The 24,657-nt window shown below is 42.4% G+C and overlaps 2 protein-coding genes across 2 annotated transcripts; both read right to left on the bottom strand.

Moving 5' to 3' along the window:
• Nucleotides 1-993: 993 nt before the first annotated feature.
• Nucleotides 994-2,970, bottom strand: LOC121581051 (5-beta-cholestane-3-alpha,7-alpha-diol 12-alpha-hydroxylase). Its single transcript, XM_041896408.2, has one exon. It carries the CDS (start codon nucleotides 2,916-2,918, stop codon nucleotides 1,389-1,391), a length of 1,530 nt encoding a protein of 509 aa, XP_041752342.1. The 5' UTR covers nucleotides 2,919-2,970; the 3' UTR covers nucleotides 994-1,388.
• Nucleotides 2,971-6,020: 3,050 nt separating this feature from the next.
• On the bottom strand, nucleotides 6,021-7,951 carry LOC121581540 (5-beta-cholestane-3-alpha,7-alpha-diol 12-alpha-hydroxylase-like). Its single transcript, XM_041897036.2, has one exon. The coding sequence runs from the start codon at nucleotides 7,839-7,841 to the stop codon at nucleotides 6,231-6,233; it is 1,611 nt and encodes a 536-aa protein (XP_041752970.1). The 5' UTR covers nucleotides 7,842-7,951; the 3' UTR covers nucleotides 6,021-6,230.
• Between the last annotated feature and the right edge of the window lie 16,706 nt (nucleotides 7,952-24,657).

Below are 24,657 nucleotides of genomic sequence, written 5' to 3'. Positions count from 1 at the left end.
ATTGCTCTGATGTCCAAAAGATTTCAAATCGAAATTTTGTGATATAAAACTTTGAAGTAGCATGTATTTGAAAATATCTACATTGGTCAATCCAAAATTGCTTTTTAATGCTGTCTTGGAAATAAATGTATATATTGTACCAAGTAATTTTTACAGTAAATTTTAAAATAAATTTACAGTTTCTATGCCTTTAGTTTTCCATGTGGACCAATTTATCAGTGAATTCTGAAAACCTATCCAAGGATTGTTCCATAGTGTTGTGTTTTTAGGGAGTGCTATTGTTTCTTGTAGAATACTTTTCATATTCTTCCATGTTGTTTTAGTGTTCTTAACTATGAAGTTGTTAATGTTCTTAGCCTTATCCATTGAAAATAGATACATGAAAATATTCTGGGGATGAGCAGGCGCATCTTCAATATGCAGGCGCATCTTCCTCTTCAGTGCATTTAACTATATAAGGCAAGTAAAAGCCTTGGCGAGTTGATACAATTCCAAGTCTGGAAGATGTGAAACTTTCCTTTATATTCTATTAGTTTTATTTGCCCATATAAAGTCTGTTATGACCAAGTATACTTTTTGGGGTAATTGGTATTACCTAGAATACGTATAAAATGTTTAGGAGCCATGCCATTCTGAAGAGGTTTATTCTACACTCTACGAAAAAAGGTGCTATCTAGAACTTAAAAGGGTTCTTCGGCTGTCCCCATAGGTGAACCCTTTGAAGAACCCTTTTTGGTTCCTGGTAAAACCCTTTTAGGTTCAATGTAGAACCCTTTCTACAGAGGGTTCTAAATTGAACCCAAAAGGGTTCTACCTGGAACCAAAAATAGTTATCCTATTGGGACAGCGAAGAACCCATTTGCAACCCTTTTTTCTAAGAGTGTACCTGTTAGATGTACTGTATGGGAAGATTGTTCCATTTAATAAGGTCTGCTTTCATATTGTTGAGTAATGGGATAAAGTTATCTTTATATATTTGTTGTTTGTTGTCACTTATTAAGCATCCTAAGTATTTTATATATTTTGTAGTTCACTTAAAGATAACATATGTGCATTTCTAATACTATCTGTAAACCCTTTCCTATTACTCACCGGCTTTACAATATTTTTTTTTCTTCTGTCCATGTCAGCTTTAAATCTACTTTCCAGTTGACTCTAAGCATAAACAAAAATAATCCTTCCAGTCATTTTCAAAGAGAGAAAAGGTAGAGGATTTTTCATCTAAATTAACACAGTAATTATATCCAGTTATTGTAATACTGTACCACTTTTTGCTGTACCACATGTACTCTAGATAAATTAAAGTTCAGGCACATAGTTTATAACAATCATCAGATGAACAGTTGTCAAAACGTTGTCAAAGGCTGGTTTGTGTCATTCAACCATTTTTAAAACCTGAGTCTGTATCTAAACTGGATGTCTCTGGTTGGATGCATGGACCCAAAGCCCCAGCGCTTGACGTCAATATCAGGGATCTTTTCATCTGGGTTCTTGAGCTCAAAGTCAAAGTATGTGAGCATGAGAAAGACAAACTGCTTCAGCTCATTGGTGGCGAAAAAGCGTCCTGGGCACATGGTGTTCCCAGCACCCCACGGCATGTTGTAGTACTTCAGTTTTTTCCCACCTTTGTAAAAGTCCGTCTTTTTGTCCCCCTCTGCAGTCAGGAAGCGGTCATACTTATAGGTGAGTGGGTCAGGGTGGACTTCCGGGTCTATCTGGACGGCAGTGTAAGGAAACAGGGCCACTCTGTCTCCTTCTCTAATGCGGTACTCGTTTCCGTTGGCCATCTTTAGGGACATGTCCTGGAGCACGGCCCTGGTGAGGACGGGGGCGGAGGTGAGGCGGAGGGTCTCCTCCACAGCGCTGTCCAGGATGGGCGTCTTTTGCAGCATGTCCCGGGTCAGGTTGATGAGGGGGCCTTCGTGCTTCACCTCCTGGCCCGTCTCCTTCAGCACCTCCTCCACCTCCCCCCGCACAGCCCTCATGGCGTCTGGGTGCTTCATGAGGTAGAAGAGCAGCCAGAAGGCAGCAGGACCTGTGTTGCCCTGTGAGGCCCAAAGGAGAAGAAACATGTACCTGTCCTGCATGAAGTCCTCCATGCCGTGCTCCTCCCTCTCCTGCTGCTGCTCACTCACCCAGATGCTGATGTTCTCCTTGGTCCTCACCTTCTGCACCGACAGCATGTTCCAGAACAGCCTCTTTAGCCTCTCAGCCTCTCTCTTCTCCCCTGGAGGCAGGACCCCATAGGCCAGATTGGGGAAGAGCTGGTCGTACTTACGGAACTCACGGAAGAGCTCTTCGGACTCCACTCTGTCGACCTCTCTGGCTTTCTCCACGCTCCCTGTGGATTTGGGTGTCTCATTACCGAACAGAGCCAGGTAACCTGCCCTGAACACAATGTTGTAGCTGTAGTTGAACAGACCATCCTCATTCCAGGTCTTATGGTTATTATCCCCTGTCCCTACACTGTGCAGCATCAGATTCTGTAGGTTGCTCATCATGGCCTGTGTCATGACCACTAAACCGTCCCCCATCAGGTGCTTGTTGCTGGACATCTGAGGAAACCTGTGGTCAGAGTGATAACCGAACACTTTCTGCACCAGCTGCTGTGCAAACTTGCTGAAGTCCAGATTGGTGCGGGCCTCCTTCACAACTGTCCCGAAGGACCGAGGGTCCATGAGGAATGTGAAGTAGAATCCTCCCAGCTGCACGGTGAAAATATCCCCATACTTCCCCCTCATTCTCTCCAGGAACTTTGCTGTGTCCCTGCGGAACTCTAGGACATGGCCCAGCCAGGGGATGGGGCCCCGGTCCAGGGGAGGCTCCCCGGGTCGACGCTGCCTGACAGCCCCCAGGAGGTAGAAGCCACCCAGGACAGAGGCTATCAGAGAAAGAACGATCAGCAGCAGAAAGGCCATGGTCCTTACCTCTTTGTTCTCACACAGAAAATCTGGGCCCCGGCTAGAATTCGTTTTTTTTATTGAGTACATGGACAGATCAAACCATGACATAATGAAACTATGACATGCTTGTCAGCAGTTAATGACTAACTAGATTGCACAAAAACTAGATCCAACCACAAATGGTACAGAACAGTCTTTGCTGTTTCCAGTTCGATCAAATGTCAATACGTATGAAGGTCAGTACAATTCAAAGAATGAATTGCATATTACAGGAAGTGCTAAATATTTTGTAATTTACAGTCAGTATGTTTCATAATCCCTGTCTTACCTACAGTATTTGAAATATAGGAGTGATAGTACACATGTCTTAAATGGTTAAAACACTTTTACAGTGATAAAAGTAAAAATATAGTATGTTCTTTTTTTCTCTCAACAATGTTAGGCCTAGCTGTTTATGTGGTTCAGGATGGATTAGATATAGCCCCCAAATTATGTAATTCTAGCCACCACCCCCCCCCCCCGAGTAGTCCATGTAGAGAGTGCATTTGGGAGCACCTTTAGTAACCTCAGACTGATTTAAAAAAGAGACAGAATCTAGATAAGCACAGGCAAAATCCTAGAAGAAAACCTGGTTCAGTCTGCTTTCCAACAAACACTGGAATATGAATTCACCTTTCAGCAGAACAATAACCCTAAAGCTCAAGGCCAAATCTACACTAGAGTTGCTTACCAAGATGACATTGAATGTTTCTGAGTGGCCTAGTTACAGTTTTGACTTAAATCTGCTTGAAAATATATGGCAAGACTTGAACATGTCTGTCTAGCAATGATCAACAACCAACTTGAAAGAGCTTTAAGCATTTTCTAAATGTATTAATCACATGAAATAAATAATAATCTTCCAAAATGACTTTGTCAAAGCAACAAAATAACTAGGGCTTCACAATGATGTTTTATCATTCATTAGTAAAAAAAAATGTTTTTAAAAAGTCTTCCATTTTGACATTACAGAGTATGTTTTGTAGATTGTTGACAAAAAAATTACAATTAAATGAATATTAACCCCACTTCGTAACACAACAAAATGTGGAAAAAGTCAAGGGTTGTGAATACTTTCTTAAGGCACTGGGTCGTTCCACGAAAAGAGCCTTTTGCATCCCTTTGATATGTTAAGTAGAAATTGTTCACCAATATTGCATTTTAAAATCCAGTTATATTAAATGAAGTGCCCTTTAATATAGACCACATTGAGAATTCAATAAATCTGAGTTTTAATATGATAAAGACTTGCTAAAGTGCCAAAATTCAGCATTTGGAGATGTCCCTCCGTGCACCCTCTGTGACTTCTAGGAAGATTTTGACCTACTCAACCCCCAAAACTTTGTTTTCACCATCATTTTAAATCCCTAGTTATTTTGTTGCATTGACAAAGTAATTTCGGAAGATTATTATTTATTTCATTTGATTAGTAAATAATGAATGTCTTTCCCTCATTTTAAGGTCAACCCTGTTACATGAAATGAACTCTCTATTTAACATGGTGAAACTGTTCCTTTAAAATATGTATTTCTAAAGAAACATTGAATAGTCAAATAGTAGTGTAAAAGCTGGTGAGCTGGTTCTACTCTTTTTGGGCAATTTTCTGGTGTTTCGTGGTGGAAACTGAGTGGGTCAAGCATAACATGTCAACCCTGTTACCCATAGATTAACCTAACATAGCAGGCGTAAAAATAAACGTTCTTTCTGGTCCTGATGAGAAAAAAATAATGTTGGGGGAGGTGCACTGTTGAACCAATCCAGTAAATGTGGAGGAGGAGTGTCACCTTGTTAACGTCCAAAAGCTGAAGTCGCGTCACAGGCTCTCTTTCCATTTCCCCTGAAAACCAGATGCATGAGGTTGTTGCCGACCAGCAGAGAGTGCCCATAGACAGGCAAAAAAAAAGTTTTAAGGCCCAGTGTTCTATATTTCCACACTATGAGGTTGGAAAAAGACCCGATACCTGAATTTTGGTTACAGGGTCTAAAAATGCAGGCTTCATGACTAGGTCTCGAGGTGGGATTTAATATACCATGTTTTCGTACCCCCTACCGCTTTCAGATATACAAAAAAGCAGGTAAAAAAAGGTGGGATGGTAAAAAAAAATGGGATTTTTGTCTGTGTATGAAAGGAATATAACACTTATACCACAATCAAGCAATAAGCATATTTTATTACATTTGACAGGAGGAAAAACACAAAGATTCAATGCTTGACATTACAATGTTATAAAAACAGCAATGATTCTTATATTGCAACTTTTTGGCACAATCATAGGCAGTCATAATTTATAACATTCCCAGACGGCATGGATCATTGAGTCATTGTTCGTTTTAGAGTTAATGCATGACTCTGCCATTGTGCTGTAGAATTTGTGAATTTTGTCTCTTGTATAATGCATTCTATACATTTGTATATACTAGATTAAGCGTACATTTCCGTTAACAGTAATTTCGTTAGCTATGTTCCAACATTCCCTCCGTCTTGTGCCAACATCAGTTCTTTTTATGTCTTGGTTCCAATAGTTAATTTTTTTCTAAGAGATTGTCAGTTGGATAGGCTCTCTGCAAGGTTTTGTATATCTTACCTATCATATGAACATCCTTTTCTGACTCAAATAGGATTCCCTCAAGATTGCTCTGATGTCCAAAAGATTTCAAATCGAAATTTTGTGATATAAAACTTTGAAGTTGCATGTATTTGAAAATATCTACATTGGTCAATCCAAAATTGCTTTTTAATACTGTAATGGAAATAAATGTATTTCCTATTACCAAGTCATTTACGGTTTCTATGCCTTTAGTTTTCCATGTCGACCAATTTATCTGTGAATTCTGAAAAGCTACCAAGGAATTTTCCCATAGGGTTGTGTTTTTAGGGAGTGATATTGTTTCTTGTACAATACGTCTCCTACATGGAGTTGGTTTTGAACATGTGTGTGTGTTTCTAATGCTATCTACAAATCATTTCCTACTACTCATCATTCAAAATATTTGTTTCTGTCCAGGTCAGCTTTCATTTTAAAATGTCAAATTTCCAGCTGATTCTAAGCATAAACATTCCAGACATTTTCAAAGAGGAAAAGTAGATAATTTTTATTCTCTGAATAAACAAAACAATTATATCCAGTTATTTTAATACTGTAACATTTTTTGATGTACTATGTACTCTAGACACATTTATGTTTAGGCACAAGCTAGTTTATAATAATCAAAGTCAGATTAACAGCTCGTGAGATGGTAGTTTACAGTCAAAGCATTGTCAAAGGCTGGTTTGTCAGTCACTCAGTTTTAAAACCTAAGTCTGTATCTAAATTGGATGTCTCTGGTTGGTTGCATGGACCCAAAGCCCCAACGCTTGATGTCAATATCAGGGATCTTTTCATCTGGGTTCTTGAGCTCAAAGTCAAAGTATGTGAGCATGAGAAAGACAAACTGCTTCAGTTCGTTGGTGGCGAAGAAGCGTCCTGGGCACATGGTGATCCCAGCACCCCACGGCATGTTGTAGTACTTCAGTTTTTCCCCACCTTTGTAAAAGGCTGTCTTTTTGCCCCCCTCTGCGGTCAGGAAGCGGTCATACTTATAGGTGAGTGGGTCAGGGTGGACTTCCGGGTCTATCTGGACGGCAGTGTAAGGAAACAGGGCCACTCTGTCTCCTTCTCTGATGCGGTACTCATTTCCGTTGGACATCTTGAGGGACATGTCCTGGAGCACGGCCCTGGTGAGGATGGGGGCGGAGGTGAGGCGGAGGGTCTCCTCCACAGCGCTGTCCAGGATGGGCGTCTTCAGCAGCATGTCCCGGGTCAGGTCGATGAGGGGGCCTTCATGCTTCACTTCCTGGCCTGTCTCCTTCAGCACCTTCTCCACCTCCCTCTTCACAGCCCTCATGGCATCTGGGTGCTTCATGAGGTAGAGGAGGAGCCAGAAGGCAGCAGGGCCTGTGTTGCCCTGTGATGCCCAGAGGAGAAGAAACATGTACCTGTCTTGCATGAAGTCCTCCATGCCGTGCTCCTCCCTCTCCTGCTGCTGCTCACTCACCCAGATACTGATGTTCTCCTTGGTCCTCACCTTCTGCACTGACAGCATGTTCCAGAACAGCCTCTTTAGCCTCTCAGCCTCTCTCTTCTCCCCTGGAGGCAGGACCCCATAAGCCAAATTGGGGAAGAGCTGGTCGTACTTACGGAACTCACGGAAGAGCTCTTCGGACTCTACTCTGTCGACCTCTATGGCTTTCTCCACACTCCCTGTGGATTTGGGTGTCTCATTACCGAACAGAGCCAGGTAACCTGCCCTGAACACAATGTTGTAGCTGTAGTTGAACAGACCGTCCTCATTCCAGGTCTTATGATTATTATCCCCTGTCCCTACACTGTGCAGCATCAGATTCTGTAGGTTGCTCACCATGGCCTGTGTCATAACCACTAAACCGTCCCCCATCAGGTGCTTGTTGCTGGACATCTGCGGAAACTTGTGGTCAGAGTGATAACCGAACACTTTCTGAACCAGCTGCTGTGCAAACTTGCTGAAGTCCAGTTTGGTGCGGGCCTCCTTCACAACCGTCCCGAAGGACCGAGGGTCCATGAGGAATGTGAAATAGAATCCTCCCAGCTGCACGGTGAAAATATCCCCATACTTCCCCTTCATCCTCTCCAGAAACTTCGCTGTATCCCTGCGGAACTCAAGGACGTGGCCCAGCCAGGGGATGGGGCCCCGGTCCAAAGGGGGTTCCCCGGGTCGACGCCACCTGAAGGCCCCCAGGAGGTAGAGTCCCCCCAGGACAGAGGCTAGCAGAGCCAGAAGGATTGGCAGCAGAAAGCCCATTGTCCTTTCCTCTTTGTTCTCACAAAGCACATCTGCTCCCCGGCTGAAATTTATTTTGTGTTTACGATACCCATGACTCATACTCCTCCCCCTCCCCTATCACAGTGAGAGTGCCATTAGTATTCTAAGCACTAAGCACTTTTATAGACTCAGTAAGGATGTAAGTATTGTCTAGTTTTTTTGACATTTATTTGACACACGTTCCCATGAAACTTGTCTAGAACATTAATATCTTATATTGTATGTTTGGTGTGACGTTGATGGAATATTCTCCTAACCCTCTGAAAACAGGACACAGGAATGTTCTTGCAACGTTCCCATGAAACGTATCTAGAACATTAATATCAAGGAAAAGCATTGTTTATACATAGCTCTGCCTGATGCATATTTATTTAGATGGCTCATGGCCAGGACCATACTGGTTTCAGTTAGGAGCCTACAGAGAGATTAAATGGTAGTAAAAACTTAATAGATCACATGTGTAGAGAGAACCTCTCTCAGATTTGTAATAGTGTTGCATTTTGGGCATTTATGCTGTATCATACCATAAAGAGCAGTGGAGCCAGCCCCGAAACAAGATAATTGAGAAGAGAGGTAAGACTGAAGAAGACATGCACATGTAAATATTTCCAGTGGAGCATACCCAAGATATACCCAAGTCCTCCTGAATTCTTAACGAGACATGAGTGCAAAAACAAAACAATAACCCTAAAATGGTCATGCCATCTCTTTGCAACCATCTACAGCCTTTGATGCGATCTGATGATTTTATGGACAGAGGCATACAACTATAATGGCCATGCTCCTTTAAACAATCCATCATTCAAATACTGTTGTTGTTTCTATGTTTCTCCGTTGTGACTAAAGTGACTTTTCGTAGCAGGTTAGGAGAGCATTTTCGTTAACCCTAACCCTTTTCCTAACCTTAACCTAATTATCCTAACCTACTATGTTAATTCTCCTAACCTGCTATGAAAAAGTAACTTCCAGTCGTAGCTGTATACTACCTAGTCAGAACCATGTTTCTCAACCTCTGACTTTTGTAACATCCAGACCTTGTTGTGTAGGCTACAGTTCTCTACATCTGTTGTTGTTTTACTCTCCCTTTGTATTCGCTTTCGTTAAAGACCTTGTTCCCCTACAACGTTCCAAAGAAACCCACAGACATACAGAGCGATGTGTAACTTGAGTCACTGACAACACACACCGGCATCTCTATCTGGGATTAGTGTAGAGCAGGGGTCGGCAACTAACCCCCCCCCTCCTAAAATCACCAGGAATTCAGCAAAACAATTTTTTTCTGCTTCCACCTTTGGTCTCAGGGAGTATGGAACAGATCTGGCTTCGCAGAATTGTGGGTTTACATCTTCTCTCAGTACGAACTTGGCTGTGAATCCTTTGACCGTTCCCATCTGATCACGGAAAACTGTCATATTTCTTCAGCAAGTGTTTCAGTGTTTGGTCTGTGCCTTTCTCTTTAAGCTGGGAAATTGTAATTATACATTTTCAAGTCACACCAGTTACATTTTATTTTGGACAGCCATTCCCTGACAAATAATGGGGGAATAGTTCCAGGCACCACATACTGCTGCTGTTTTCGCTCTCCATATATCACTCTGACCTGCAAAACAACCATTGGGCTCAATCTCTCTCCTGAGTATGTCTTCAGCAACACATTTGTTTTCTTCGGCTGGATAGCCTTGAAGTGGTCATTGTACAGTTGTGAAAATTATAGAGCTCAATTTTGAGAGGTGTGCTTCTGTTTTCTGGCCTCACCCATATTATGCTACTGCTGGGAGAAGTCACTGGCCGTGTCCGAATACCCATACTTGCGTAATAAATAGTAGGCCATTTGAGTATGCGAAAACATTATGTTTAAACATAATGGTCCTCTGTAGCTCAACTGGTAGAGCACGGCGCTTGAAACGCCAAGGTAGTGGGTTCGAGCCCCGGGACCACCCATACACAAAAATGTATGCATGCATGACTGTAAGTCGCTTTGGATAAAAGCGTCTGCTAAATGGCATATTATATTATATATATTATTATTATTATTATTATTATATTATATTATATTATTTTATTATTATTTAATAGTATGCATCATTTAGAAAATCAAGTATACTTTAAATGCCCAGATGTCATACTCATTTCGGCACACTTTTCCACAATGCATTGGAAGAGGTGGACTTCGAGTGATAGGCCCTAGATCTCTTCAAGTAGCCAAACAACAAAACTAAGGCTACTTAATTGGGAAGATTCCAGAAGCGTCTGCGGTGGTGTTCAAATGTAGAATAAGTAGATTTTGTTCTCCTTAAAATTATCACGGGTATTGCGTCTTATTTTATTTAATCCAAAGTGGATTTCTGTTTTCTCACAGAAAATTGTTTCTTGTTTTGTTGGCCTTCGTCAGAGCTTTCACTAAACCATCTTATGATTTCTGAATGAGTCGGCACCAGGGACTAGGGATGTGGCTGCGTTATTGATGTCATGTTAAACAGGCCTTTTGATTTGAACATATGGATTGTTTTAATTTTGTACGCTAGGCTACCTATTTAATTATTTAATTTATGGATCAAGACATAGCAGTCATTTTGATCTCGTTCCCAATGTTCAGTGCTTTAGTTTATTATGTTGATGTCCAGCTGTTCTGAATTTGCGATGGTCCCGACTGTCAACGTTTTTCTGTGCAATAGCCTTTCGATTTGAACATTTGAAAAGTTTTGGTGTGTGTACTAGGCTATTTGATTTAATTTCTATATGTTACAACACTTTGGTTTCACTAATAAACATGTTGAAATGGAACCAAATGATGTTCCTGTCTTCAGTCCTTTTTAAATAGGATAGATGGGTTATATGGTCTAGTACGTTATAGGTTGAATGTGATAGTCTGCCTATAAACAGCCAGAGTAGGCCTATAACTCTGTTCCTATTCTATTCAGCATTTAGAGAAATTAATCAAATTGGAAATTAGCTATTATAAGGCTGATTAATGCGATGCATGTCTGTTGAATTTGTCAAAATCCACCCGCACTCTGCCCCGCCCCACCTACTCAGCCAATCAGGAGCCGCTACTGCGTTGCGGCTGCGGCATACTGCATACCTTTTACTAAACGGTGCGTGGCAAATAGTATGCGACGAGGAGTAAATAGTATACAGTTTAAGTATGTAGTACTCTAGTATGGGTATTTGGACATGTTCATCTGACTCACAACCACTGTTTTCTAGTGCATTCAAAGACCCATTAATTTTTTCAGTTTTCCTGTTCGGACTGTATTTTGCTCTTCATGCTCTTTGAATGTGCCCCCTTTAATTGCATTTTTGGCAAATTTCGTCTTGAAATTACAGTCCTCTGCTTTGTGACAGGATTGTGGAATCTCTGTCACACCTGCATTTTTCAGCCTGTTCTGTTATCATTATATGTAGCTGAATATAATTCGACAGGCAGCTAAACACCTAGCCATTATCAAACCTCTGGAGACAGGATTTCCTTTTATCTTCAGTTTATTGAGTCAGGAAAGGGTGAAACTAAAGAAAAGGAGACAATCACCAAAATTGTCATGTAGGTTTTGTTTAGAAGTAACCTCCAATAGTATGATATTAAGCCTTAACAAATGACAGCTAAATACAGCTACAACCAAAGTTCCTCAATGTATATTTAACACAAAACTAGCATAGACTTACATAAGAAAACAACATGAAAGTACAGTATGTAGATTCAACATGTAAACCAACAGTGCCAAGGCTAAGTGTAAGAATGGCGCCAGAGAAGATGGCTGCCGTTTTACTGCCCTCTAACCAATTGTACTATTATGTGTGTTTTTTCACGTTATTTGTAATTTATTATGTACATTATGTTTCTGCCACTGTCTCTTATGACCAAAAAGAGCTTCTGGATATCAGGACAGCGATTACTCACCTCGTATTGGACAAAGATTTTTTTATTCAACGAGTCGGACGTGAAGGATATCCTACAGACACCAAATCCCCGTCATTCGCATGAGAAAGAGACGGAGACATCGTGGATGTAGGTCGGGGTGCCTTGTAAGGATCCAACGGCGAGCGAGTAAACTGCCTCTTCATTTAATCCTATTAGCCAATGTTCAATCATTTGAAAATAAATTGGATGACCTATGATTAAGGTTATCCTACCAACGGGACATTAAAAACTGTAATATCTTATGTTTCACCGAGTCGTGGCTGAACGACGACATGGATAACATACAGCTGGCGGGATATACGCTACATCGGCAGGATAGAGCGGCTGACTCCGGTAAGACAAGGGGTGGCGGTCTGTGTATATTTGTAAACAACAGCTGGTGCATACAATCTAATACTAAGGAAGTCTCTAGGTTTTGCTCGCCTGAGGTAGAGCATCTCATGATAAGCTGTAGACCACACTATTTACCAATATCATTTTCATCTATATTTTTGTAGCTGTCTATTTACCACCACAAACCGATGCTGGCACTAAGATTGCTCTCAATGAGCTGTATAAGGCCATAAGTTAACAGGAAAACGCTTATCCAGAGGCAGCGCTCCTAGTGACCGGGGACTTTAATGCAGGGAAACTTAAATCCGTTTTACCTAATTTATACCAGCATGTTAAATGTGCAACCAGAGGAAAATAAACTCTAGACCACCTTTACTCCACACACAGAGATGCGTACAAAGCTCTCCCTCGCCCTCCATTTGGATAATCTTACAATAACATTTATATTTACATTTTAGTCATTTACCAGACACTCTTATCCAGAGCGACTTACAGTTAGTGAGTGCATACATGTTTATTTTTTTTTCATACTGGTCCCCCGTGGGAAACGAACCCACAACCCTGGCGTTGCAAACACCATGCTCTACCAACTGAGCTACACAGGACTAATCACAGCACCACTTGTCCATAGATCCTATGGGTCCTATACAGCACCGCTAGCCCATATATCCTATGGGTCCTATACAGCACCACTAGCCCATATATCCTATGGGTCCTAATCACAGCACTGCTAGCCCATATATCCTATGGGTCCTAATCACAGCACCACTAGTCCATAGATCCTATGGGTCCTATACAGCACCACTAGTCCATAGATCCTATGGGTCCTATACAGCACCACTAGCCCATATATCCTATGGGTCCTATACAGCACCACTAGCCCATATATCCTATGGGTCCTAATCACAGCACCACTAGTCCATAGATCCTATGGGTCCTATACAGCACCACTAGTCCATAGATCCTAATCACAGCACCACTAGCCCATAGATCCAATGGGTCCTATACAGCACCACTAGTCCATAGATCCTATGGGTCCTATACAGCAGCACTAGCCCATAGATCATATGGCTCCTATACAGCAGCTAGGAACTGTCCCCTGACAGACAAACCCTCTGGTGAAGGCTTTGTTCTGAAACGCCTTGTGAAATTATAGTGACATAATAACAGCAATGTAAATATGGCTATGGTAGCGAGTAGCAACACCTACATTTTCCTCTGTAGTGACAGCTTGGCAGTTTGGCAGCTTGGCAGTTTTACAGTTGGCAGCGTGGCAGTTTTATAGTTGGCAGCTTGGCAGTTTTACAGTTGGCAGTTTTATAGTTGGCAGCGTGACAGTTTTACAGTTGGCAGTTTGACAATTTGGCAGCTTGGCAGTTTGCAGCTTGGCAGTTTTGCAGTTTTACAGTTGGAAGCGTGGCAGTTTTAGAGTTGGCAGCTTGGCATAGTTGGCAGTTTTACAGTTGGCAGTTTTACAGTTGGCAGCGTGGCAGTTTTATAGTTGGCAGCTTGGCAGCTTTACAGTTGGCAGTTTTACAGTTGGCAGTTTTACAGTTGGCAGTTTGGCTCCAGTCAAACAAGCATTTCCACAGGCTGTAGATGTCTGATGCCATTTTCTCAAGATTCTATATGTAAAATCGGTGTGCACTCAGTTCGCAAATTACAGCTAGCACTCTGTTTGGAGCGGGGGCATCAATTGGGTGTGGCAGGATATGGCAGTACCCTAACTCAACTCCAACCATTTTAAATAGGCTACTAATATTCCAATCCAGTTTTTAGTGGTATAAAAGGCTGACTTTAGGACCATGCCGATGCCTGGGAGCGGGAGGGAAGGATGGATGGCTGACTTAATGGAGAGCTCATTGATGCAGCATCAGGGGACAGCGTGACTTATTCTCAAAACAGTGCAGAGGTAAAGATGGCTCTAGTAGATGGCTTTGGCTACGTAACTGCTAAACTAGAGGTTTAATCCCGGTGCTGAGCTAGTGCATAGCAGCTAATTATTGTATGTGTTTGTAGAATGTTAAGTCTCCTGTTGACTGAGGTGAAAATGGCTGGAGTCAATTTAGCTTGTTTTGGCTGTTCTCCAAAGTGCATTTTAGAGTTTTTAAATTGTGTAGAAATGCAGTAAATTAGATTAAATGTTTGTTTTTTTATCACTTTGCCATACCCTAGGTTTAGCTGAAATGACGCCCCTGGTTCTGAGGTGTTCTCAGCTAGCATACGCTAATGGTGTGTCAGAGCCTCTACAGCGCTCTTTATAGCCAAGCGTTCCCTTACACTAACTTACAGCAGAGGTGGTGGTGTGGTGCCTGATGATGGAGTCCAGATGTTTCTAGAAGGAATGTGTGCTGTAATGGTCTATGGCGTTATAAAGTGAGAGATGTTAGTCCGACCGCCATGGCTCCGCCCTGTTTTACTAGTTACCAGGGTTCTCAGCTCTCTGTGTTTTCAGAACCACATTACTTCACGACCATGAATGCTCTATTTATTCTGGTTTTGTCTGGTAAACCAATATGGAGATGGAAAGTCAAGATGGCTGACAGTTACAGTATAAAGTAATAAAACAGAATTGTCACTGGTTTGAACGAGAGAGTATGGGACAGAGACAGGAAGGACAGTCAACCAACTGATTAAAGCCAATAGGGGAGTCTTCAAGCAGATTGCATGCTTGTTTGTCATTCACTAACTTTTGACTGGGTTGTTTGATTGTTACTGAGGTACACCAAAGACCCTGAGGTTGTGTTGATATAGATTTGGAAATCTGTTTGTTTTAGTTTGCTTCAGGACATCAACAAGAGTGACTGGGCCTGTGTCCACAATAGCACCCTATTCCCTATAGAGTGCACTACTTTTGATGGTTCAAAGTAGTGCACTGCCATTTCGGACGCGACCTGGATCAGATAGTTAGAAAAATCCAATGGTGTCTCTCCCATGACCTCATAACCCTCAGCTTGAGTGAAACCACCTGTCAAAACACACGTCAGTCATCACCTTCTAATGGAGAAACCAACATAAATGACCTGGAAAGTCTCTCTCTCTCTCTCTCTCTCTCTCTCTCTCTCTCTCTCTCTCTCTCTGAGGCCATTTCCAAACCGACGACTTTCCAGTTAGAGAAAGAATGAAGAACCATAGATCTTATCTCCCCAACTCAACAAACAGGTTATGGGACTGGTTTTGTAACGGCAGAGAAAGGGCCTGTCCCAAATGACACCCCATTCTCTACCCAGTGCACCACCCCTGACCAGAGCCCTACGGATCCTGGTCAAAAGTAGTGCACTACATATAACCCTATCCTCCTGATTCCTGCTTATAAGCAAAAACTAAAGCAGGAAGCACCAGTGACTCGGTTAATAAGGAAGTGGTCAGATGACTCAGATGCTAAGCTACAGGACTGTTTTGCTAGCACAGACTGGAATATGTTCCGGGATTCTTCCGATAGCATTGAGGAGTACACCACATCAGTCACCGGCTTCATCAATAAGTGCGTCGATGACGTCGTCCCCACAGTGACCGTACGTACATACCCCAACCAGAAGCCATGGATTACAGCTAACATTCGCACTGAGCTAAAGGGTAGAGCTGCCGCTTTCAAGGAGCGGGACTCTAACCCGGACGCTTATAAGAAATCCCGCTGTGCCCTCCGACGAACCATCAAACACGCAAAGAGTCAATACAGGACTAAGACTGAATCGTACTACACCGGCTCTGACGGTGTGTGAGTAACACTTTAAAGCAGGTCAACATTCACAAGGCCGCAGGGCAGGACGGACTACCAGGACGTGTACTCCGAGCATGCGCTGACCAACCGGCATGTGTCTTCACTGACATTTTCAACATGTCCCTGACTGAGTCTGTATTACCAACATGTTTCAAGCAGACCACCATAGTCCCTGTGCCCAAGAACACTAAGATAACCTGCCTAAATTACCACCGACCTGTAGCACTCACTTCTGTAGCCATGAAGTGCTTTGAAAGGCTGGTCATGGCTCACATCAACACTATTATCCCAGAAACCCAAGACCCACTCCAATTTGCATACCGCCCCAACAGATCCACAGATGATGCAATCTCTATTGCACTCCAAACTGCCCTTTCCCACCTGGACAAAAGGAACACCTACGTGAGAATGCTATTCATTGACTACAGCTCAGCATTCAACACCATAGTGCCCTCAAAGCTCATCACTAAGCTAAGGACCCTGGGACTAAACACCTCCCTCTGCAACTGGATCCTGGACTTCCTGACGGGCCGCCCCCAGGTGGTAAGGGTAAGTAACAACACGTCTGCCGTGCTGATCCTCAACACGGGGACCCCTCAGGGGTGCTTGCTCAGTCCCCTCCTGTACTCCCTGTTCACCCATGACTGCATGGCCAGGAACGACTCCAAAACCATCATTAAGTTTGCCGACGACACAACAGTGGTAGGCCTGATCACCGACAACGATGAGACAGCCTATATGGAGGAGGTCAGAGACCTGGTCGTGTGGTGCCAGGACAACAACCTCTCCCTCAACATGATCAAGACAAAGGAGATGATTGTGGACTACAGGGGAAAAAAAGAGGACTGAGCACACCCCCATTCTCATCGACGGGGCTGTAGTGGAACAGGTTGAGAGCTTCAAGTTCCTTGGTGTCCACATCACCAACAAACTATCATGGTCCAAACACATTAAGACAGTTGTGAAGAGGGCACGACAAGGCCTATTGCCCCTTAGGAGACTGAAAAGATTTGGCATGGGTCCTCAGATCCTCATAAAGTTCTACAGCTGCACCATCGAGAGCATCCTGACTGGTTGCATCACCGCCTGGTATGGCAACTGCTCGGCCTCCGACCGCAAGGCACTACAGAGGGTAGTGCGTATGGCCCAGTACATCACTGGGGCCAAGCTTCCTGCCATCCAGGACCTCTTACCAGGTGGTGTCAGAGGAAGTCCCTAAAAATTGTAAAAGACTCCAGCCACCCTAGTCATAGACTGTTCTCTCTGCTACCACATGGCAAGCGGTACTGGAGCGCCAAGTCTAGGTCCAAAAGGCTTCTTAACAGCTTCTACCCCTAAGCCATAAGACTCCTGAACATCTAATCATGGGGCCCGGACTATTTGTATTGCCCCCCTCTTTCTCTCCCCATCACAATGTTGGAGAGGCATATATGGGCTCATAGAACCCTTCCCTTTTTGCAGGGAACCATTTCCATGTGTTTGCTCTCAAGGAAGATGGAGGGAATCACTCTACCCTGTGTGCCCTCCGTGCCACGGCTCTCCCCCGGCTCTCATTCAAGCAGCCAGGGCAGGAAGACAGATTGTCAGTCGCCACCAAGCACTTTCTCCATGTTCCAGTTTCAACACTGCCCCTTTCATTAAAAAAAGTATATTCTGTATCCAGGCGTCATGCCAAGGACAAAGAGCAAAAATACAATGACAGAGGGTCTACTGACCTGTGTGCTACTCTCCACAAGAGCAGGGAACTAGCGCACATTCGCAGTCCAGCCCTGGGTCTTGTCCACAGTCAAGAAGATGTACAGACTGCAGTTCGCTCTGAGACCACCCGTTTTCAACAGAGTTTTGGAATCAGTTGTGACTGGCGACTCGGCATGCATACTAGAGCAGGAAATCTCCTTTATTAAGCAAAGGTACTATCAGGGCGTTACTAGCGGCAGAGAGCAACCTCGGCTTCTACTCCCGGTACTTCTGGTTCCCCAAAAAGGGAGAGGGGAACGCCCCATTCTGGACCTACACTCCAAAAAGCAAGTTCTGCAGGCTCTAGTTTAGTCTAATCTTGATTATTGTCCAGTCGTGTGGTGCAGTGCTGCAAGGAAAGACCTAGTTAAGCTGCAGCTGGCCCTAAACAGAACGGCAGGTCTTGCTCTTCATTGTAATCAGAGGGCTGATATAAATACTATGCATGCAGTCTCTCTTGGCTAAGAGTTGAGGAGAGACTGACTGCATCACTTCTTCTTTTTATAAGAAAGATTAATGTGTTGAAAATCCCAAATTGTTTGCATGGTCAACTTACACACAGTCAGACACACACAAACTTACCCCACCAGGCATGCCACCAGGGGTCTTTTCACAGTCCCCAAATCCAGAACAAATTCATGAAAGCGTACAGTTTTATATAGAGCATTATTGCATGGAACTCCATTCCATCTCATTTGCTCAAATAAACAGCTAACCAGATTTTTAAAAACAGATAAAGCAATACCTCACAACACAACGCCTCTCCCCTATTTGATCTAAATAGTGTGTGTGTATGTATTGATGTGTAGGCTACGTGTGCCTTTAAATATATATAGTGGGGGAAAAAAGTATTTAGTCAGCCACCAATTGTGCAAGTTCTCCCACTTAAAAAGATGAGAGAGGCCTGTAATTTTCATCATAGGTACACGTCAACTATGACAGACAAATTGAGAAAAGAAAATCCAGAAAATCACATTGTAGGAGCTTTAATGAATTTATTTGCAAATTATGGTGGAAAAAAAGTATTTGGTCACCTACAAACAAGCAAGATTTCTGGCTCTCACAGACCTGTAACTTCTTCTTTAAGAGGTTCCTCTGTCCTCCACTCGTTACCTGTATTAATGGCACCTGTTTGAACTTGTTATCAGTATAAAAGACACCTGTCCACAACCTCAAACAGTCACACTCCAAACTCCACTATGGTCAAGACCAAAGAGCTGTCAAAGGACACCAGAAATAAAATGGTAGACCTGCACCAGGCTGGGAAGACTGATTCTGCAATAGGTAAGCAGCTTGGTTTGAAGAAATCAACTGTGGGAGCAATTATTAGGAAATGGAAGACATACAAGACCACTGATAATCTCCCTCGATCTGGGGATCCACGCAAGATCTCACCCCGTGGGGTCAAAATGATCACAAGAACGGTGAGCAAAAATCCCAGAACCACACGGGGGACCTAGTGAATGACCTGCAGAGAGCTGGGACCAAAGTAACAAAGCCTACCATCAGTAACACACTACGCCGCCAGGGACTGAAATCCTGCAGTGCTAGACGTGTCCCCCTGCTTAAGCCAGTACATGTCCAGGCCCGTCTGAAGTTTGCTAGAGTGCATCCAGAAGAGGATTGGGAGAATGTCATATGGTCAGATGAAACCAAAATATAACTTTTTGGTAAAAACTCAACTCGTCGTGTTTGGAGGACAAAGAATGCTGAGTTGCATCCAAAGAACACCATACCTACTGTGAAGCATGGGAGTGAAAACATCAAACTTTGGGGCTGTTTTTCTGCAAAGGGACCAGGACGACTGATCCGTGTAAAGGAAAGAATGAATGGGGCCATGTATCGTGAGATTTTGAGTGAAAACCTCCTTCCATCAGCAAGGGCATTGAAGATGAAACGTGGCTGGGTCTTTCAGCATGACAATGATCCCAAACACACCGCCCGGGCAACGAAGGAGTGGCTTCGTAAGAAGCATTTCAAGATCCTGGAGTCTCCAGATCTCAACCCCATAGAAAATCTTTGGAGGGAGTTGAAAGTCCGTGTTGCCCAGCGACAGCCCCAAAACATCACTGCTCTAGAGGAGATCTGCATGGAGGAATGGGCCAAAATACCAGCAACAGTGTGTGAAAACCTTGTGAAGACTTACAGAAAACGTTTGACCTGTGTCATTGCCAACAAAGGGTATATAACAAAATATTGAGAAACTTTTGTTATTGACCAAATACTTATTTTCCGCCATAATTTGCAAATAAATTCATTAAAAATCCTACAATGTGATTTTCTGGAATTTTTTTCCTCATTTTGTCTGTCATAGTTGACGTGTACCTATGATGAAAATTACAGGCCTCTCTCATCTTTTTAAGTGGGAGAACTTGCACAATTGGTGGCTGACTAAATACTTTTTTCCCCCACTGTATATATATGTACAGTGCCTCACAAAAGTATTCATCCTCCTTGGCTTTCTTCCTATTTTGTTGCATTACAACCTGTAATTTAAATGGATTTTTATTTGGATTTCATGTAATGGACATACACAAAATAGTCAAAATTGGTGAAGTGAAAAAAATTACTTAGTTTCAAAAAATTCAAAAAATAAATAACGGAAAAGTGGTGTGTGCATATGTATTCACCCCCTTTGCTATGAAGCCCCTAAATGAGATCTGGTGCAACCAATTACCTTCAGAAGTCACATAATTAGTTAAATATATTCCACCTGTGTGCAATCTAAGTGTCACATGATCTGCCACATGATCTCAGTATATATACACCTTTTCTGAAAGGCCCCAGAGTCTGCAACACCACTAAGCAAGGGGCACCACCAAGCAAGCGGCACCATGAAGACCAAGGAGCTCTCCGAACAGGTCAGTGACAAAGTTGTGGAGAAGTACAGATCAGGGTTGGGTTATAAAAAAATATCAGAAACTTTGAACATCCCACGGAGCACCATTAAATCCATTATTAAAAAATGGAAAGAATGTGGCACCTTAACAAACCTGCCAAGAGAGGGCCGACCACAAAAACTCACGGACTACGCAAGGAGGGCATTAATCAGAGATGCAACAAAGAGACCAAAGATAACCCTGAAGGAGCTGCAAAGCTCCACAGCGGATTGGAGTATCTGTCCATAGGACCACTTTAAGCTGTACACTCCACAGAGCTGGGCTTTTTTCGGAAGAGTGGCAAGAAAAAAGCCATTGCTTAAAGAAGAAAATAAGCAAACACGTTTGGTGTTGGCCAAAAGGCATGTGGGAGACTCCCCAAACATATGGAAGAAGGTACTCTGGTCAGATGAGACTAAAATTGAGCTTTTTGGCCATCAAGGAAAACGCTACGTCTGGTGCAAACCCAACACCTCTCATCACCCCGAGAACACCATCAGCATGGTGGTGGCAGCATCATGCTGTGGGGATGTTTTTCATCAGCAGTGACTGGGAAACTGGTCTGAATTGAAGGAATGATGGATGGCGCTAAATACAGGGAAATGATTGCGGGAAACCTGTTTCAGTCTTCCAGAAATTTGAGACTGGGACGGAGGTTCACCTTCCAGTAGGACAATGACCCTAAGCATACTGCTAAAGCAACACTCGAGTGGTTTAAGGGGAAACATTTAAATGTCTTTGAATGGCCTAGTCAAAGCCCAGACCTCAATCCAATTGAGAATCTGTGGGGGGGGGGAATTAAATCATTTTTAATTCCAGGTTGTAAGGCAACAAAATAGGAAAAATGCCAAGGGGGGTGAATACTTTCGCAAATCACTGTAGTGCTGTCCTTGAGCTGTTCTTGTCTATTAATGTTCTGTATTATGTCATTATTTCATGTTTTGTGTGGACCCCAGGAAGAGTAGCTGCTGCTTTTGCAACAGCTAATGGGGATCCTAATAAAATACAAAAAAACGGCTATCTGAAAAAGTTCACGTTCCGTATGCTTACATTCAATGTGCTGTCTCGCTATAGTTCTCGAGGTGACTGGTTCACGTCAGTCGACCTGCAGGACGTTTATTTTCACAAAAGCATCCTGCCAGCACACAGACGGTTTCTAAGGTTTACTTTTCAAGGCACAGCCCTCAAATACCTCGCTGTCCCATTCGGGCTAGCGCTAGCTCCCAGAACTTACAGCAACTGTTTACAGGCAGCTCTCACACCCCTGAAAAACAAGGGGCTGAGAGTCTCCGCCTTCATAGACGATTACCTGTGTCGTATCGGGTGAATGGTGGCAATTATTGCTGTCAACAAAGAGTCCGCTTATGCTGCACAATGATTTAGAGGCTTTTATTAATATCACAAGGTTACAGCATAAGTTACAGACCCGCGGTGTCCGGAGAACGGCGTCCCAGATTGTCATGGCCGTTCTGCCCTTTCTGTAGTCTAGCCCCTATTTATAAACAATGCAAAAAGATGCTCCCTCTTCTGGCCAATCACCAGTCTCCCCTGTCTACAACACACTTCCTGTCTGTTGTATGTGACGTTACACTAAAACATTCCCTTTTGATACTAACATAAACAACATTCCATTTCTTCATGAAAAACATTTAACAAAGACATAATCTTCATATACGATATTCCCCCCTTCGAGACGAACTAAGTCTCGAAAACAAACAGAATAGGATTATGACCAGTAACAATTTATCTTATTGAGTATCTTTAACATTAAACCAAAAACCATTCTCCTCTAGAGTGTATATACCTTTCTATGAAATATGAATAACTGTTTATGAAGTATGAATACATTACTATGAACTATGAACAAATCTTTATGGAGTGTAAGAGCGAAAAACTGTCCGGCAACCTTCCATCCATCAATCAAGACAGTAAAATTCTCTCACGGTCCCTCTGCCCCAGGCAACCACCTCGGTACTCCAGATAAACTCATAAACCATGTAAATGCATTTGAAACTATGATGCAATTAAATACACATGTAAGCCCCTGCAAACAAAATCCTATCCAAAAACATCCACTTGTAAGGCTGGTCAACCCATTGGACCCTACAGTGAACCTCTCCCTGCCTAAATTCCCTGTCCCTAAACATCACCGAAATAAACAAAAACATCTAAGATCCTCACATGTATTCAATAACATCAAATATCATTCTACAAAAATTAATACCTAAGAATATGACACAATTATGTATTACACATGTCTATATTTCATTGCAGACACTGGAATGTAGTCCACTACACTTCATCTCCCCGTAGTCTCCTCTTCCAATGGACTGTTGATGATGGAATCGGCCACACCCTCCTTGTTTCATCTCCTCCAGTCATATTGTCCCTTCATATTGTCGTTGTTTGAGTATTTCAATCTCCATATGTTCCCCAAATGCTTCTGGAAGAAAAGGAAAAACCAAACAGTATCTTTTGCAAAACAACACTTTCAAATTAAACATCAATATCAACTAAGAATATAAAAATGATATATAAATGATGTATGAATCACATTAACCTCTTCCCCCCTTGATTCATAAAATCATACCAACATCACCCTAATATTGAAAAAATAATAATAATAATTTGAAAAATCATCAAATAATCAAAAATGATATTTATCCATTCAGTTCCACTGGTCCATCTTCATCCAGATCAGGAACAGTCAACACCGGCATCTGAGTGTTGTCTCCAGGCATCACTCTCCAACCTATCTCAATATCATAGCTTTCTCAAAGGTCAGTAACAAATTACAAACATCACACAGTGCTATCAAAGCTGCCATTAAATGTAACCCATCACTGCCCCTACTGGCCTACCTGATCTTGCAACCAAGTCTTCTCAGATCTCCCAAACGCATCCCTTATATTCTTCAATGCATATATAACCCTAGTGATAATATCTGAACTATCTGGACTCAAAGTATAACTATTATCATCAATAGGATCTTCCCAAATGTTACACCATACCATGGAAAAAGTCCCCCCTTCTCCCTTAGATTTATCCTTCAATGATAGGCTTGAAGACTATGACATGTAGCCATGTCTCTTTTCATCCAATTTCAAACCTAGCTTCAGATTTCTGTGTCCGGTGCTACCCCTCTTATAATGGTAGAAACCTCATATGGAAGCTTCAACGTTGACATGTAACAACATCCTGTCTATCCATAGGGTAAGAATATATATGCTTTATCACCACAAACCCTCCAAATATCTCTAAAATTCCCCATAGTCACATTGTCAGGCAAAAGCTAATCTTTTAACCATCAAAGTCCTGCTGTTCCTACTAACTGGTACATAAAAAGTAACATATTTCTCATTACTACCCTTAAGGTCATGCATACCCAAAGTTATCATATAACATCACCATCTGATATTCCCATAAACATACCCCTTACCTCATATGTTTTATTAGAACAAAAACAACTTTTAGCCCTCAATGGTTACACCTCCAATACTTCAGTTACGCTGTTACCTGATTTTTCTTTACCATCCAACAAATTCACACAAGTTAATTCACTTAACCCAATAACACCTAAACCTAGGCTTAAACAAATGTTTTGACAACAACATTATTTTATCTGTTACTGATTATTGTTGCTGATACCACAGTCATGACAACGCATAAGATTGACACATACTTGATAGAGGTCGAGCGACCGTCTCTAACATGTTTGTTGCTGGAATTCTCAACAGACATGGACCCTCAAGATTCCTCACTGATCTTACAGAATGAGTTAACCGCTGGAACCAAAGATTCCTACCTGCCATCTATCTCTAACTTTCACAACAGAAGAATCAAACCACATGCATATAGTTTCTCTCTTCCCTAACGAGCGGTACTGATCAGATACCTCTCCTTGTCTGTCATTAAAATCAAAGACCTCATCCTGTACTTCCATGATAGTATCACTATTTCAGATGAATCTATATTCTCTACTACTATCTGTTCTCCTATTTTAACCCTATTCGTCTTGCTATCATTGACAGCACTCTCCATCCGTAACATAACCCCTGAGTCCTTCTTACTACCCCTTTAATTTCAGAAAAGTTGTTGTCGGTGTCATACTTCCTACATTTGCTATTGCCATCGTATCATTAATCCCTTCCAAAGCTACCATTAAAGTAGTTGATTTATTAACCTTAATTATTTCTAGTGGCAAAGCTACCGATATCCTATGTGTATTATTCACTGTTGGAGTGACTACTGTAACATATTCTTCCTGAACTCCTTTGGTGACTGTGG

Source organism: Coregonus clupeaformis, chromosome 14 (genome assembly GCF_020615455.1).
Source record: "Coregonus clupeaformis isolate EN_2021a chromosome 14, ASM2061545v1, whole genome shotgun sequence".
NCBI lineage: Eukaryota > Metazoa > Chordata > Actinopteri > Salmoniformes > Salmonidae > Coregonus > Coregonus clupeaformis.
Note: the sequence above shows the minus strand (reverse complement) of the source record. Positions and strands in the feature narration are given on the sequence as shown.

Coding starts and splice junctions, on each gene's coding strand:
- LOC121581051 (XM_041896408.2), bottom strand. CDS start 2,918: ATGGCCTTTCTGCTGCTGATCGTTCTTTCTCTGATAGCCTCTGTCCTG.
- LOC121581540 (XM_041897036.2), bottom strand. CDS start 7,841: ATGAGTCATGGGTATCGTAAACACAAAATAAATTTCAGCCGGGGAGCA.